General features: G+C 39.5%; 1 protein-coding gene across 1 annotated transcript; it reads right to left on the reverse strand.

Moving 5' to 3' along the window:
* Positions 1–115: 115 nt before the first annotated feature.
* On the reverse strand, positions 116–13,728 carry fam193b (family with sequence similarity 193 member B). Its single transcript, XM_063491278.1, has 10 exons — positions 13,444–13,728; positions 11,225–11,503; positions 8,998–9,184; positions 6,245–6,463; positions 5,407–5,818; positions 5,125–5,308; positions 4,782–5,009; positions 1,991–3,053; positions 1,827–1,902; positions 116–1,700 (listed from the first exon to the last, which is right to left on the reverse strand). The coding sequence occupies exons 1-10, from the start codon at positions 13,600–13,602 to the stop codon at positions 1,604–1,606; spliced, it is 2,904 nt and encodes a 967-aa protein (XP_063347348.1). The 5' UTR covers positions 13,603–13,728; the 3' UTR covers positions 116–1,603.
* Positions 13,729–13,992: the final 264 nt, after the last annotated feature.

A 13,992-nucleotide genomic window follows, 5' to 3' on the forward strand; every position in this document is an offset into this window, starting at 1 on the left:
AAGAGAAATGTAAAAAGCAAACACCACACTTTTTGTCAAAACTGTATTGTTTTTAATCTTTCCGAACGAAAGATTTTTCACAGTATCAAAAGTGATTTTTTTTTCTTAAAAAAGAAGAAACAAGCCAACATACACTTGGCTATTACTGGTATAGTATAAATCTACATTCGAAACATTAAGATAATCTTCTCTAATTGAATATAACCTGGAAAGCATCAGAAATGTTATATTAAAACAAAATCTCAGCACAGATTCAGGAAAAAAACAAAACATCATTCATTTCAATGAAAGCCATCAGCTAAAACATTGATACTGATGTGAAACTCAAGGCCGGTGTCAAAACCAAAGGTCTCCTTTGTGATATTTGCCATTGTAACATAGATCAAGATTGGGGTCTCACTGGGTTAGCTGAGGTGGAGGGTGCCATCGAGGTCACAGTAAAGGGAAAGTGAGTAATATGGTTGGAAAATGCATCCCAGACACAACCCATGACTAGGGCTCAAGTGGGCAAAAATTATTCATTCGGTATGTACAACAAACAAGGTGTTTTGTTCCAGTGGCAGAATGAACATTTCACACTGGTGTACTCTTACTGCTGGGATTCAGAGGGGTAAAAAAAAGTGTTTGAGAAACCGTGTTCAAGGGTGTCCTTTTAAAGATACACACATACAGAGTGTATACTGGATATTACTTATAAGAGATAATTGTTCAAGACTAACATCACAGGAGGACTGACACTGAAGCGACAGACACTGAATTTTGGGACAGTGTTTAGATTTTTCTTTCATGCACGTCATGCATGGGGATGTATCTGCAGGGATACTTAACGATTTGTTTTTTAGATGCATTCTGTTGGCCAAATAATACATTTAACAGAAATTTATTTTAAAACATTTTAGTGTTGCTGGTGTACCAACTGTCAAACATTCATTTCATAATAAAACAGTTTGGCAGGAAAATCATGCATTGTCATTTTTCGGTTATTGATTTTCTTTAAAATTAACATTAAACATTATTCCAATTCAAAACTGTGAGCAACCAGCAGAGGTACTGCGGCTTCTCTGCAAGTAATATAATGTAACTGTCTCCTTGGCTCCAAGAAGAGAAGACTGGTACGAGTGTTTATAAGACACATGGCCTCTAGTGTCTATTTCGACTGGTGGAGTAGATTGGAAAATAGAAATGTAGGACGTAATGGATGAGCACCAAATTCAATCAAGTGGAATTCAGACGTTTAACGACGTTAAAATGTCTCAGATTTGTGATAAAAACATTTATTTCATGTACGGTAACTGATTACATACTACATACTTAAGCACATGGATGCAGTTGATTCAACAGACTTTTTTTTTCCACTTTTGCATCTCTTACTTAGTGAACATTGCAAATAGTAGCAGAGGGTAGAGTTGGCTTTGAGTATGATCCCTGGCTTTGTTAGCCACAAGTTTCAGTCTTCTGAATGGAGAGTATGATTTTGAACCAGGGTCCCTTGGCTTAGTATGGAAGAGAAGAAAACTGGGAATGAGAGATGGCCTTGGGCCAAATAGGGCTCTACCGAAAGAGTTTGTGGTGTGAAGTTTTTTTTTTCTGGCACTCGTTCAAGTTATTGAGCTGCATTGGAAGAAACCTTTTTGAGGCTAAAGTTGGACCAATTCACTGCGACCTTCTGGCGAGTTTGCTTTGCAGAATCCAGGCAAAACCTACAGGGAACAAAAGACAAACAAGAGAGGGGAAAAGGTCATGTAAATATAACAGCTGTGCTCACATATTAAAAAAAAAAAAAAAAAACTCTCCACGTATCTGGACATTTATTGTGATGAGCTTACCGTTTGAAATATTCCACTTCCCGATCGATCTCATCCATTTCTGTTGGATCCACATCTTTAGGGAGAAATACATCATCTACAGTATAAACATAAAGAATTGACCATCAAGATAATTTAAAAAAACAGTAATGATTAAGCATGCAATTACAGTTACTTTTCCATACCAATTGCAGTGTTGGATTTTTCACCCTTGTTCTTGCTCTTCTTATTTTTCCCCTTGGACTGTTGCTGTTGTTGTCCATTCGCTGGAATAGCGGGTTGTGTTTTGCTCTCTGAATCCTGCTCACACCGGCCTCCTCGTGTCTCTGGGTCGCTTTTCCCCCTTTGTGCACTCCAGGGGCCACCGTTTGCTCCATTTGTTGCATGTTTGGATGGTCTGCTCTCTTCAGATTTCTTAGGCCCATTTTTCTGGTGGTCTGCGATAAGCTGGGGCTGTTTGTTTCCAGACTTTGAGCCACTAGATGCTGTTTCTTTAGACTCATTGGTTTTCTGTGCTTCGTTACCAGAGCTGGCTTTGGTTGGTTTGTTGGAATTTTGCTCTGACGCAGACTGCTCCTGTCTCTGCTTTTTATTCTTTTTCGACTTTGCACCATTGCTCCCAACAGTTGTGTTCTTAAGATCAGAGGCGTCCTCTTTTGATTTAGCTGTCGCTTGAGCTGGCACCTGTGGTAAATTGTCAGATCCAGTGGAAGTGCATCTTTCTGGTGAGCGAACTCTTATGAGCTTAGAGAGACTGGGGGTACTGTGCAACCGCTGGATGTCCTTTGTAGTTGCACTGACCCCTGATGCAGTGGTGGTGCTGGTGGTGCTATTAGAAGATGAGACAATGTTTGTGTCCTCCCATCCGTTAACCAGGTCCAGGTGGCTTTTAAAGGTTCCCAGCGAAAGAGGAGAGAGGTCAAGGTCTATCTGCTGCAAGTCAGAGGAACCATTCAGATGGGACAGTAAATGGTTTCCCTCCAACGTGGCTGCTTTCTTTGGGAAGTCATTGACATCCAGATTGAGGTCGTACATACTAAACGATGCCCGGATTGAGTCTTTGATGGTGTTTTTAATCTCTTCTAGCCGACTTGTGAGAAAACTATTAACGCGTTCAAGTTCCAGCTGAGGCCAGTCTAGCAATCGACTGGCTTCAGAACCATCAGGGATGGGCTCGTCGACAGGCTCAGATGGATTGGAGTGGGGGTCACTGCCTGCAGCGCCCGTGTTGCCCTGCTGAGCTTTTTCCTACAACAGACATGGTACAGGTAAGAAAGTGAAAACGGTACCCACATACACACAAGGACTCTGTACTGAACACCTGCATAAAGTTAAAATATATACCCTAAAGGACTTTGTTGATACTGACCAAAATGTATCTAAAGGACTGAGTATTACAAAATACCCAAGCCTGAAATCAAATATCTGTAATCTGTTATTATATTGTCACTTACAGTTGCAAGAATCCTTAATTACTCACAGAGGCGGTCTTATCTCACCCAGTCACAACAACAGAAAAACATATTCTGACAAAACTAACAACACAAAAAGCAGTTGTGTTTATGTCTTCACAGAAGACGCTGAGTAATTCTCAGTTCAGTCTGAAAAAAAGCCAATGGACCTTTGTGCTAATGAGTTCTTGAAAAGATAAGACTCAACGGTTCTAATTAAGGAGGGGAGATTGTAAGCATGGGTTGTACAAGTGCCACTAATGGTAAATAAAGGCATACAAAGTCTGGTTATCAACCACAGTGACCTTAACCTCCTAGGACCTGGCGTCCACATATGTGGACATCACATTTTGGGTTATTTAGACCAAAATACTCAATTTTGCTCTACAAGGGCCTGATATCCACTTACGAGAACATTATACTGCCACTGTTCTATCGAAATTATAAACGAATATCCTCATATGTGGATCTCATTTTTCTTAGAAACAAAAATCAGGTTAAAAAAAAATCTGGTAATTCTTTGTTTTTACATTCATCGGGTCCCAATCAGCCCAAATATCAAAGAGAAATAAAAAATGCATGCCGTGGAAGAGTTCGGGTCTTAGGAGGGAAAAGGAAGAATTACAGTAACGTACAATGCTAGAAAAGGCTAAAAACTATATCTAGAGTTTTGCTGGAGTTACTCAATCAACAGTAAGTGCAACAAACAGAGGAAAAGCAGACCAATCTCTGACATTTAAGAGAGGTTAAGCAATACAACAAGACAATGAAACATTGTGCATATTTATATAAACCAACGAATGGTTGAAAAAGAAGACAGTTTTTTGGAAAAAATCAGAGTCCTCAAATTAACCCTGCTGAGATGGTGCATGTTCAATTAAGATGTCCCAGAAATAATGAAAGTTTGGTAGCAAGGGGCAGTCCAAAATCTACCTCATCATTCCCTGCTCCACAAAACAAGTACATTGTGTGGATTTAGTTTAATCACACTGATTTTGTCTATTGACTGAAAGAAGGATCAGACCACATTTTATGAATATGCAAAGATCCTGGTCATTTCAAAATTTTCAGCTGCAGTGTCTCATCTAAATTTTAAAAAATTTCAATAAATCAAACTGTCTTTGATGCTATCTAAGAGGAAATTTTCCATCATTTGCTTCTCCATGAATTTGCACTTACTTCTTTGCATTGTGCTTTTCATCACTTCTTCCTCCCACATATAATTAATGAGGCCCACCTACCCATGAGATTACACAGGATTAGCATGTAACTAATCCAGTGTAAGTGTTTGCAGATTTCTCCTGCTGTTTGCACTGAAATCTCATCTGAATTCTCTATTATTGAGCTGCTAGTGTCTAGTTAACCTTTCCTATTCAATAAGAAGAAATGTTATTGACATGGGTCTAATAGATTCCATGTTAAATATTAAAGTTTTCCAAATAATCTCAGTTTTAGACATAAATAAACATGACTGAACTATAACTGAAAAACAGAAAACAACACACATTCAATAAAATTACCACACCTTTTTCTTTTGTTTGTGTCGAGCCCTTTTGGCAGCCTTGGCACTGTTGACAGGTTTGGGCTCAGAACTGTTTATAAAGTCTAGCAGCTCGTCCACATCCCGGTTGTCGATGGCACCAGCCACTGTCAGTTCTGAATCTTGGCGCTGCTCCTCTTTACGCCGTGTCAGTCGTGAGCGAAGCTTCTCTCGGATCTCGGCGTAGTTTCGGCTGGTCGGTGCAGCTGGAGGCTGTGAGCAAATAATATTTCACAATACTGAGATCTTCTCACAGAGTCACCTTTGATGAATGAAAAAGCATACCTCTTTGTTAGTAAAACTTTAAAAGTGGTTGATCAAACCGTACCGCATTGTGTCCAAAGAACTCGCAGTAGCAGCAGTCGCAGTACTTCCCGTCTTTCTGATTTGTGGAAGAAGAGGCGCAGGAGCTCCTCTCAGAGCTGCTGTCTTCATCCTCACCCTCCTCCAGCTCAGACGAAGGGTGGCATAACGTCCCATTAGTCACCTTGTGCCCCTTACATGCTTGATCCCTACAAAAAAAGAACGATAAACCCTTAGGATATAATTGTTCTCTGAATAAACACAGCTAAATAAGTGACAAAAAGCAAGGCTGATTATTAAAACTCACCTGCATGCCCCAGGTGTTACATGACCTACATTGGAGGTGGCTATTGTTCCCGGATTGTGCCCATTACAGGAGTGGTTACAACCCACGACAGACGTGCCCAGTTTGCTGTGTTGTGCGTTTACAGCGGGAATGTGGGAGTTTTTGCACGGGCTGGGTTTATGGACAGATGTTGGGCTATCTGGGCTCAGAGAATTGATTTTGGCTGCGGGGCCGTGGAGGTTTGGTACCAGAGGGGAGAAGGGTGCGTGCGCTGCGACGCCAGTGCCACAGGAGGAGGTCACGTGGCCGTGCTGCCCAGAGTTCAGCTTTGCGGGTAGGAGAGAGGAATGCTGGGAAGACAGGCCGGTGGGACTGTTGGGAGGTACCGATAAGTCTGTATGTTGATGGTGGTCACTGGGGTGGAAGGCTTCACCTGGACAATAACAAACCATGAATATGAATGAGTCACAGGTCACACATACTGAATCATCTCTTTCTAAAGTACATCGGTTAATTTTCAGGTCCACTTACCACTAATCTTTTGACTGTAAGCTAAAGTGTCCTATTAAAGTTCACTTCAAAGACGAGCTCAAAGCAAAATACAAATACAGGCTTGCAAAGTCTGTTAAGAAAGAACAGTTACTGTGTTTTCTACAGTAATATATAATTAGGCGTTTCTATTAAAGGACAAAAATAAAGAAACAATTAAAATAAAAATATCTTGTTAAACTTAAAATCATTTGATTTGGATGCCTATTACACATTCTTAACTTAAATGCTGCACATTTTGATTTGAAACTTGAGTTTTCTTCTTTGCTGGCTTTAATAAAAGCTCCTGACCTCAAAGAAGAATAATTACCTGGTGGCGTTGGTCGACGGCACATGGTCTTGAAGTGCTTGGGAGTGGTCTTACAAAGGTCTGCTGAGGTAGAAAGTGCGTTCCCAGCAGAGGATCCACTGGAATTCTGGGCTGATGGGTGACTGTAGGGACATACTTTGTTCCCTGACATTTTAGCCGATTTCCCGGGCGCTTCATTAAGTCCTCTTTTCTCATGACAGGTTGAAACTCCTGTTATACCTGCAGACATTAAAAAAAGACTGTTACAAATAAAGGGGAACAGTCCTTTTAACTTTCACCATGGGAAAAATATGAATGACTTTTTACCACCTATGGGCAGTTTGTGTTTTAAAAAATAACTCTCTTTTCTTTGGAGACATGTTTTGACATAAAAAAGGAAAACAGCTATGTAAAACATTTTCAGCCCCGAAGCATAAATCCCTTTCTGCTAGCTAAAATAACATCAAGACAGCACTAAATTTTAATAATTTATTTAACATGCTTATTTCTGCTGTGCAAAACTGCCTGCACCTCTTACTGGTAATCACACACTCTTGCCAGGAGAAGTTACAAATCCCCGTAACATAATGCCTGCTTAAACATTTTTTGCTATATACAGCGAAATATAATTGGGATGCCAATTAGGATGCTGGTAGCATATTTCACAGCTAAACACCTCTCCTACAGCTTCATTCTTTCTTAATTAATTTAAGGAAAACATACCAGTCTATTTTAGAAGGAAACAGCCACCTTCACAAAGGGCATGGATCATTTAACTAGTCTTTCACTTACTCTTTAAATGGCATTTGGTGCCATGAACCATCCAAATATTTAACTAGAAATTCAATCACATTTACGCAGCAGGGAAAGGGTTTTGAAGAGAGCAAAGAAAAGTGAGAAATCAGACAAAAACAAAGTCATCTTAGTTGTTTGTCAGGTCTAAATAATAAATCACAGCCTAATGATCCATTCCCACTGAATGCATCATTCATCATGTGAAATGGGAACTTTAAAAACAGTTAATGAGACTTCCTGTGAATTGTGCCTAACTCGCAGCGTTAGAACTTTAAAATCGAGGATTAATCCAGTTCGGAAGCGAGGCCGACTCTCGAAGTTTGTTAATGTCAATATACTGAATAAACATTAAAGTCTGTGGCTTGTGTCACGTGCACAAGTCTCTGCACGTGCCCCCTTGGATTTTTATACAGGTTTAAGGAGAAACTCGCTGTTCAGTGCTGTTCACTGTTGCATTACTGTGACGTTACACTTCACCAAGCACTTGTGCAATGGGGAATTGCGGAGTTTCTGTCTGTTATTCTGAAGTCTTGCCCTTACTAAGGAATTAAAAAAAAACTAAACTGAAATGAATGAAATATTTGTTCCTGCTGAGCATCATACACCCAGTTCACAGTATTAAACTCTTATTTATCCTGTTGTTTAAACAATGTAGTTAACACACTTGTACTGTGTTTGCAAATAAGTATCATTAAACAGTTTCTTACAATTAAGTAAGATTTATCCAACCAAAAATCACCATGCACCTTCCTCTCTTGATTGCTTATATTCAGTTTCGGGGATTTTTTTGTGTAAAAATATAAATGAGATATTTTCTAACTAAATATTTTGCATTCTTCTCAGGAACAGAAATGTAAAAACTGTATAAAGCCTGATTAATAACTTGTGTTTCATTCTGTTTATACACTTGAGTTAAAATGCTATACAATGCATATTTCTACTTTGAAATAAAACAGGCAAGGTGCTTGCAAGTGTGTAAGTGCTAATGAAATGAAGTAATAATGAGCTATGATGGATGTTTGCTTTCCATTAAAAGCAAAAGAAAAAATGTTATGGGAGCCAAGCAGCGTGGTCTGTCTGTCATGTTTCGCTGAAGAATCTCAATGTATGCGTGATGATGCATTAACTCATGAAGACATGTTCCAGGATTAACTCTTGAGTTTTGGACTGTGAGGTCCAATAATAAATGCTTCTTTCTGACTAATCAATATGATTAAAGTGAACTGGAGTTTTGCCAGCATAACTCTTTCACTTTGGATTTGCGACTGACGCTGATATAACATTACTATAATATTACAGCCAAAAGATGTAAGTAATTCTTTAAAAAGAAAACTATATACTTTGCACATAATAGATGAAATCCCTAAGAATGAGCCATTCCTCTGACATGTGGCCTGAATACCTGCACATCTATCGATGAAGTGTGTCTTCCAACTGCTTTTTCTACAAACGTAGTTAAAACTTTCTATTCATTTGCTTTGCTTTAGCTGTTGTTAATCCCACCCCCAGTCTTTCCTACTGCTGAGCCATCGAGCTGTATAACCCTGTTTTCATTCCATACATCTTTCCTCTCTCTTGTTGTTACACAAACTAAATAGTACCCATGATTTCCTTTTCAACATTGTATAAATGATGACCTTCACAGGCAACTGTATTTTAAAAATAATTACACAGTCTTTACATTTTTTAACATTAAAACATTACTGCACCTCCTATAATGCTGACTTTTAATGACTGTAATCTTTTACATTGTGCATTTAAGTTCTTCTATGATCATTTCGACTAACAGCTGAACAAAGTGACCTAAAATGAACCTCACACACAGTACTGCTAAAACAGCCAAGGAACTAAATCTAACCAAAATTCTGTCCATTTGCCAAAACTGAAGCTTGCAACACAGCCTGAAATTCAGGATGGTGATGTTTTCAGCGTTTATTGTCAGTCGCTGCATGCTTTTCTTTTACTCTGTGACGACAGACCTTGTTGTGAGTGTGAAGAAGTGCTGTGGTTGCAGTGTTCCCCTCCGTTGGTGTGGGCAGAGTTCCAGAGACCCGACAGTTTGTGAGCCGACAGGAAAGAACTCGGGTCCCAGTCCACAGTACTTTGCTCTGGGTAACCGTTCCCACAGCTCTGGGACTTACAGGAGGAAGAGTGTGACAACGGTACCTAAATAAAAAAAACAAACAACAAGAAAACACCCCAGTATTAATCATGTGGCTGCAAACAGTGTCTTGCAGTTTGGTAGCAGCTGCAACTAACTTGCAGATAAGCAATGAAAATCATTTTACTTACGTGTTTTGCTTTAATACTTAAGAAAAAAAAACCCACATATTAAAGAATGCTTTAAGTCACCATAAGTCACTTTTTTGCAACTGTGCCTGCTGTTCTCATTTTGAAACTTTTAACATTTAACCCACATGTCAGCAAAACGTCATGACCACGACACTCATCAGCAGTCCAGCTGAAGTATTGTGATACATTAAGTTAAAAAAATGCATTCCATGTAAATTATTTATAAAAATAACTAACAAAGAAAGCTTAATGGCTGCTTCTGTCTTACATATGCAGCAGAGATTACAGAAAAACCAAAGCAGACAATTACTTTCCTTCATTGCAGGCTTGTTTCTATCACATTAGGAAAAAAACACCAGAAGAATCATTGACCTTGGTGGACCTTGTGCTCTCAAAGTGCCTTTCTGATCACAGTTATGGTTAGAGGTTCACATAAACTCATCCTAGACATGAATTACATGGTAATTTTGGGGTTTTTAATGACTTATTTGAACTGTTCTTTTGCCAGGATGTAATTGGGTGCATAAACAATAAATTCGTGCACAGCTTTAATTTATTTTGAAATTTTCTCTAATCCACACATGGTCAAATTATACATATACTCACTTAAATCTTTTAAGAAGTGAATGCTGAAGGTTCTGTAATGTGTTTTAGCTTGACAAGGCCATGGCTTATTAACTTCTCGTTAGTAATCACTAATCACAGTTGACTACAACTTTACCTTTGTCAGAATAAGAAGGATTTGTTTAACAAAGCAGATATGAACAAAATTTTTTAAATATGAATGAACATTTAAAAGAAAACTGTGGGGGGGGGGGGGAGGGAGGGGAATGGAGCACCCTTAGTATCTGTCTCCTGAACTGCAGAGTGCAAAGCTGGGTTTCCAGCAGAGAAGCTGTTAGACCTACTGCTGCTGCAGGGTTAACGGAGCATAATCCACCTGCAAAACCGCATATTGGTTGGCAAAGCTGGAACAGCTGTATGGTGTAGATGCGTGCTTCACACTTTAAAGACACTGCTGCAGGTGCAAGAAAGGATAAAAGTGACTGGTTTAGCCTACATAATGAGGGAATATAAGTGGGTGGATATCAGCTAAATGGTCTCAAGTCATAAAAATTTCTTGCTTTGTTTTTTTTTTTTTTACTTGTTAAAGGTTGTTTAGTTCTACCTGGAATTTCAGACTGTTTTATATGTGTACAAAACTGTTAACAGTAACAGCAGGCAAGTTAGGTTAGGTCTGTTTTGTTTTGGAACAGATCAACAGTAAGGATGCCATAGAGGTGACAACCAAACTCAAGTCAGAAAGATCGATTTAACACTTGGTATCCCCTTTGGGAATACTTGGGATTTTGGTCTGTAGAAGACCAAGACTGTGGAACCTTAACTGTCCTGACTGATTAACAAATAATCCAGAGATAAAAGCTTCACGCCGTAGTTTCCTAATGGTTTTATTATCTTCACAACTCATTCTGAGGAAAAGATCATTGTTGTTCCATGTTACTGAAAGCAGAGCTCTCTCAGAACCTCAAAAGTTCATTGAGTAAAACTTAATCTAATAATTATATTTGCTTATTTTGTCAGTTGTAGGTATTTATATCTTTAGTAACAAGTTTATTTGTGGTATTGGTTTGCCCTCTTGTGGTCATGATGTAATATTTAAATAGTTCCAACCTGTGTGGCTCTTTTGAACAAATAAGTGAGCTCTGGCAACTTTTGACAGCCCTAACAGCAAAGGTGAGATTTAGAGAGAGATTTATTTTGCTTGTAGGTACACGCAGAAACAGTGTTACAAATGATGATTAATAATGAGGTAACCTCAGTAGGATAAAGAAACATAGTTTAACTAAACATTAGTAAACAGAGGCTTTGAAAAGTACTCAGACATGTGACCCAGATCAGTCCTGTTTTATTTACCGGTGTTGGTTGCTCCTGCGTGCTCCGCTTCTCCTCCTCTTCTACACTCCTGCAGCAGCTCTGACAGATCCACAGAGGCACCTCTCCCAGCAGGGACTGAGATAGTGAGGGCACAGCATCAGCGAGCTTACGCCCTGGCGCATCCCGCAATAAAGCTTGGGAGAGTGCAGGCACGGCGTTGGCCAGCTTCGTTCCATGGCCCCCGGGAAGCCCGTTCACAGAACTCGCTCCCCAGTCCTTAAATTCACGATGGCACAGGAGACAGCAGGTGTGCATAGGCTAGGCAGAAAAAGAGAGAAGAAAGCGTTCCGTATATAAGATGTGTTGACTGATTGATGCATATAATTCCAATAGATATCACAGACTAAAACATATATAAATTAAGCTCATAATACTGTGCAAGCAATAAATACCAAAGAGCTAAAAAGCAATGACAAAGATCAAATTATTTCCTCACTGGACCTTTTGCAAGCATTGTGTGACAGAACCATCATAAGAAAAAACAAAACAAACAAAAAGCAAAAAGTAACACCACAAAAACAAATAAAAATAACAAATAAATGTAATTTAACCATCATGTTAACTTTAACACATAGTAAAATTATGTAGTAGATTCACTCTCTGCAATGCTGCGCGCTTAACCAATCAAGGTTTGTGCCCTAGATCAAAGCCTGAAAAGCAAACTGATTATGCTTGTAATTCATGGTTTAGGAGAAACGATTCAGAAAAGATTCAAAACACATTCAAAACACATTCACAGTCCGCTCAAAATTAAACTGCATCCTAAACGATCAATGTCAAGAAACTTTGGTGTTTTGGTGATTTTTCTAGATAACTGTTTAAATGTTCAGTGAGGGTGGATTACCTATCTTTAACCCTTCTGTATAACATTCACAACCAGTCTCTCACCGTTACAGTAGGGGGATATTTCATTCAATACTCTTGCACCCACAGTGCCTAGACTTTGATTTAGATGAGGGAAAAGTTCTCCTTAACAGGAAAAAGCAGGTGAGAAAAAACTAAAGATCAATTAGAATGATATGTCTTTTGCAAACAGGACAAACATCTAGAATACTAGATTACAAACATATTAGAAATATAAGCCAGAGCTCATTAAGCAACTTTCAAGAGACATCAAAACATGTGCTTATATGTCTGTAGAAGTGCTGTGTTGCCAGTTTGAAGGTACAGTTGGCTATATCCTATATAGTGCGGTACCTGAATAAATCATGAATAGAGCTTCTCCATAACAGTTTACATAAAAATGAACAACCACTGTTATGATAGGACTCAGTGCAATTATTTTTTGGTACATTACTAAAAAGCTCTATGGAAAAAGCTGATCGATCCGTGTAGGGTCTTAAGTTCGCGTTATAAAAATTTAATTAACAGGTCCCAGCAGCAGCGGACAGTTTGCAGGTTATAAGGCTCAGGCCAGGTGTAATATCAGCTGGTTGTTAATAAGACAGTTCTCCAGCCTGCAGATGGATAAATTTTATTTATTTATTTTAAGCGGTTACCCTCAACATCACAGACACTTCTGATTCAGCTAAGCATCATTAGCTCACAAGTTAACTGCTTATACTGAAACTTTTTGACATTAGCTCCTGTTACAGATTGATACTTGATTCTGGTACGACAAATAAACTAATACGAACTAGTCTGACAGCTCCCCTAATTGATAACCCGTTACGTTTCAAGTTTTTAAGCTAATTAACTGGTTGATTAGCTAGTAGCTGGTTAGCCTCTGCTGGCTGAGTAGGTCCTGTGGAGGGGATCAAGTGCAGGCAGCAAGCACGTTTGCAGCACGCTAGCTGAAGATGATAGCTTGGCTAACGTTAGCTGGGCGGATGAAGACTTGTAAGCGATGGAAATGGGACGACCCTGCCCGAGGTACAATGTCACCTGTCCGGTATAAGGGACTGGCTGCAGTGGTGATCACAGTGCCTAAAAATGCGTCTGGTGGGAACTATTCTACTCGGTAAGTTGAGCTTAATATTTATTTAATTACAATTCACACGACATAAAGGTATACATCCATCGCTGCTAAATTACAACTAAAATAGCTTCCCACCAACAAGCGGATGCATATAATTGCACCTCTCCATGATTGAGCTGATAGAATAGAAGCACAATGGAGGATGCTTGGATTAGCTGAGTAGTGCTAGCTAGGCTAGCTAGCCTATTTTAAAGGCAGCGTTTTGCTCGCAGCTAGCTACCTGGTTCGCCTTGGTAGTGGGCAGCCTATCCAGCCCAGCATCTCCGCCGCCACCGCCAGCTGCATCGCCGGGAGAGACGGGGCTCTTCGGAGCGGTCTGCTGTCCAGGCACAAGCTCCTTCTGGGCGACCCCTTGCTGCTTGCTTTTCTTCCTTGCCATTATGACCTTGTTTATAGTACGCTTTGACCAAGTTTGCACCAGTTTCGGTGATTTTAAGAGCACACTTTCGTTTCTTCTCGGACCTCAAAATGTTCTCTATCTCCTCCAGTCAAGACAACAGTCAATATGGCGGAGGACTCGCACACTCAGGAGTTCAAAGGTTAAACATACTGCTGGCAAAGAGGCTTCACTCCCGCATGGAGTATGCGGCTGCAAGCATATTCTCGCGGTGAAGCCAGGGGCCGCCATATTTAGTTAGGGCAAACGTCTCCTCCCACTTTCCATTGGTAAATATAATGTTTATTGAATTTTTATTGTTTATTGTCTTTATTGAGCAAACTGTGATACGTTTGAGTGTTTTCTATCCTTAAACATTTTGTTATCGAAATA

The sequence above is a fragment of the Pelmatolapia mariae genome, linkage group LG2 (assembly GCF_036321145.2).
Source record: "Pelmatolapia mariae isolate MD_Pm_ZW linkage group LG2, Pm_UMD_F_2, whole genome shotgun sequence".
NCBI classification, from domain to species: Eukaryota; Metazoa; Chordata; class Actinopteri; order Cichliformes; family Cichlidae; genus Pelmatolapia; species Pelmatolapia mariae.

Excerpts from the sequence above, each read along its gene's own strand:
- fam193b (XM_063491278.1), bottom strand. The coding sequence starts at position 13,602 with ATGGCAAGGAAGAAAAGCAAGCAGCAAGGGGTCGCCCAGAAGGAGCTT. Across the intron at positions 5,309-5,406 it reads GTAACACCTGGGGCATGCAG|GGATCAAGCATGTAAGGGGC; the intron begins GTGAGTTTTAAT and ends CTTTTTTTGTAG. Across the intron at positions 5,010-5,124 it reads AGTTCTTTGGACACAATGCG|CCTCCAGCTGCACCGACCAG; the intron begins GTACGGTTTGAT and ends ATTTGCTCACAG.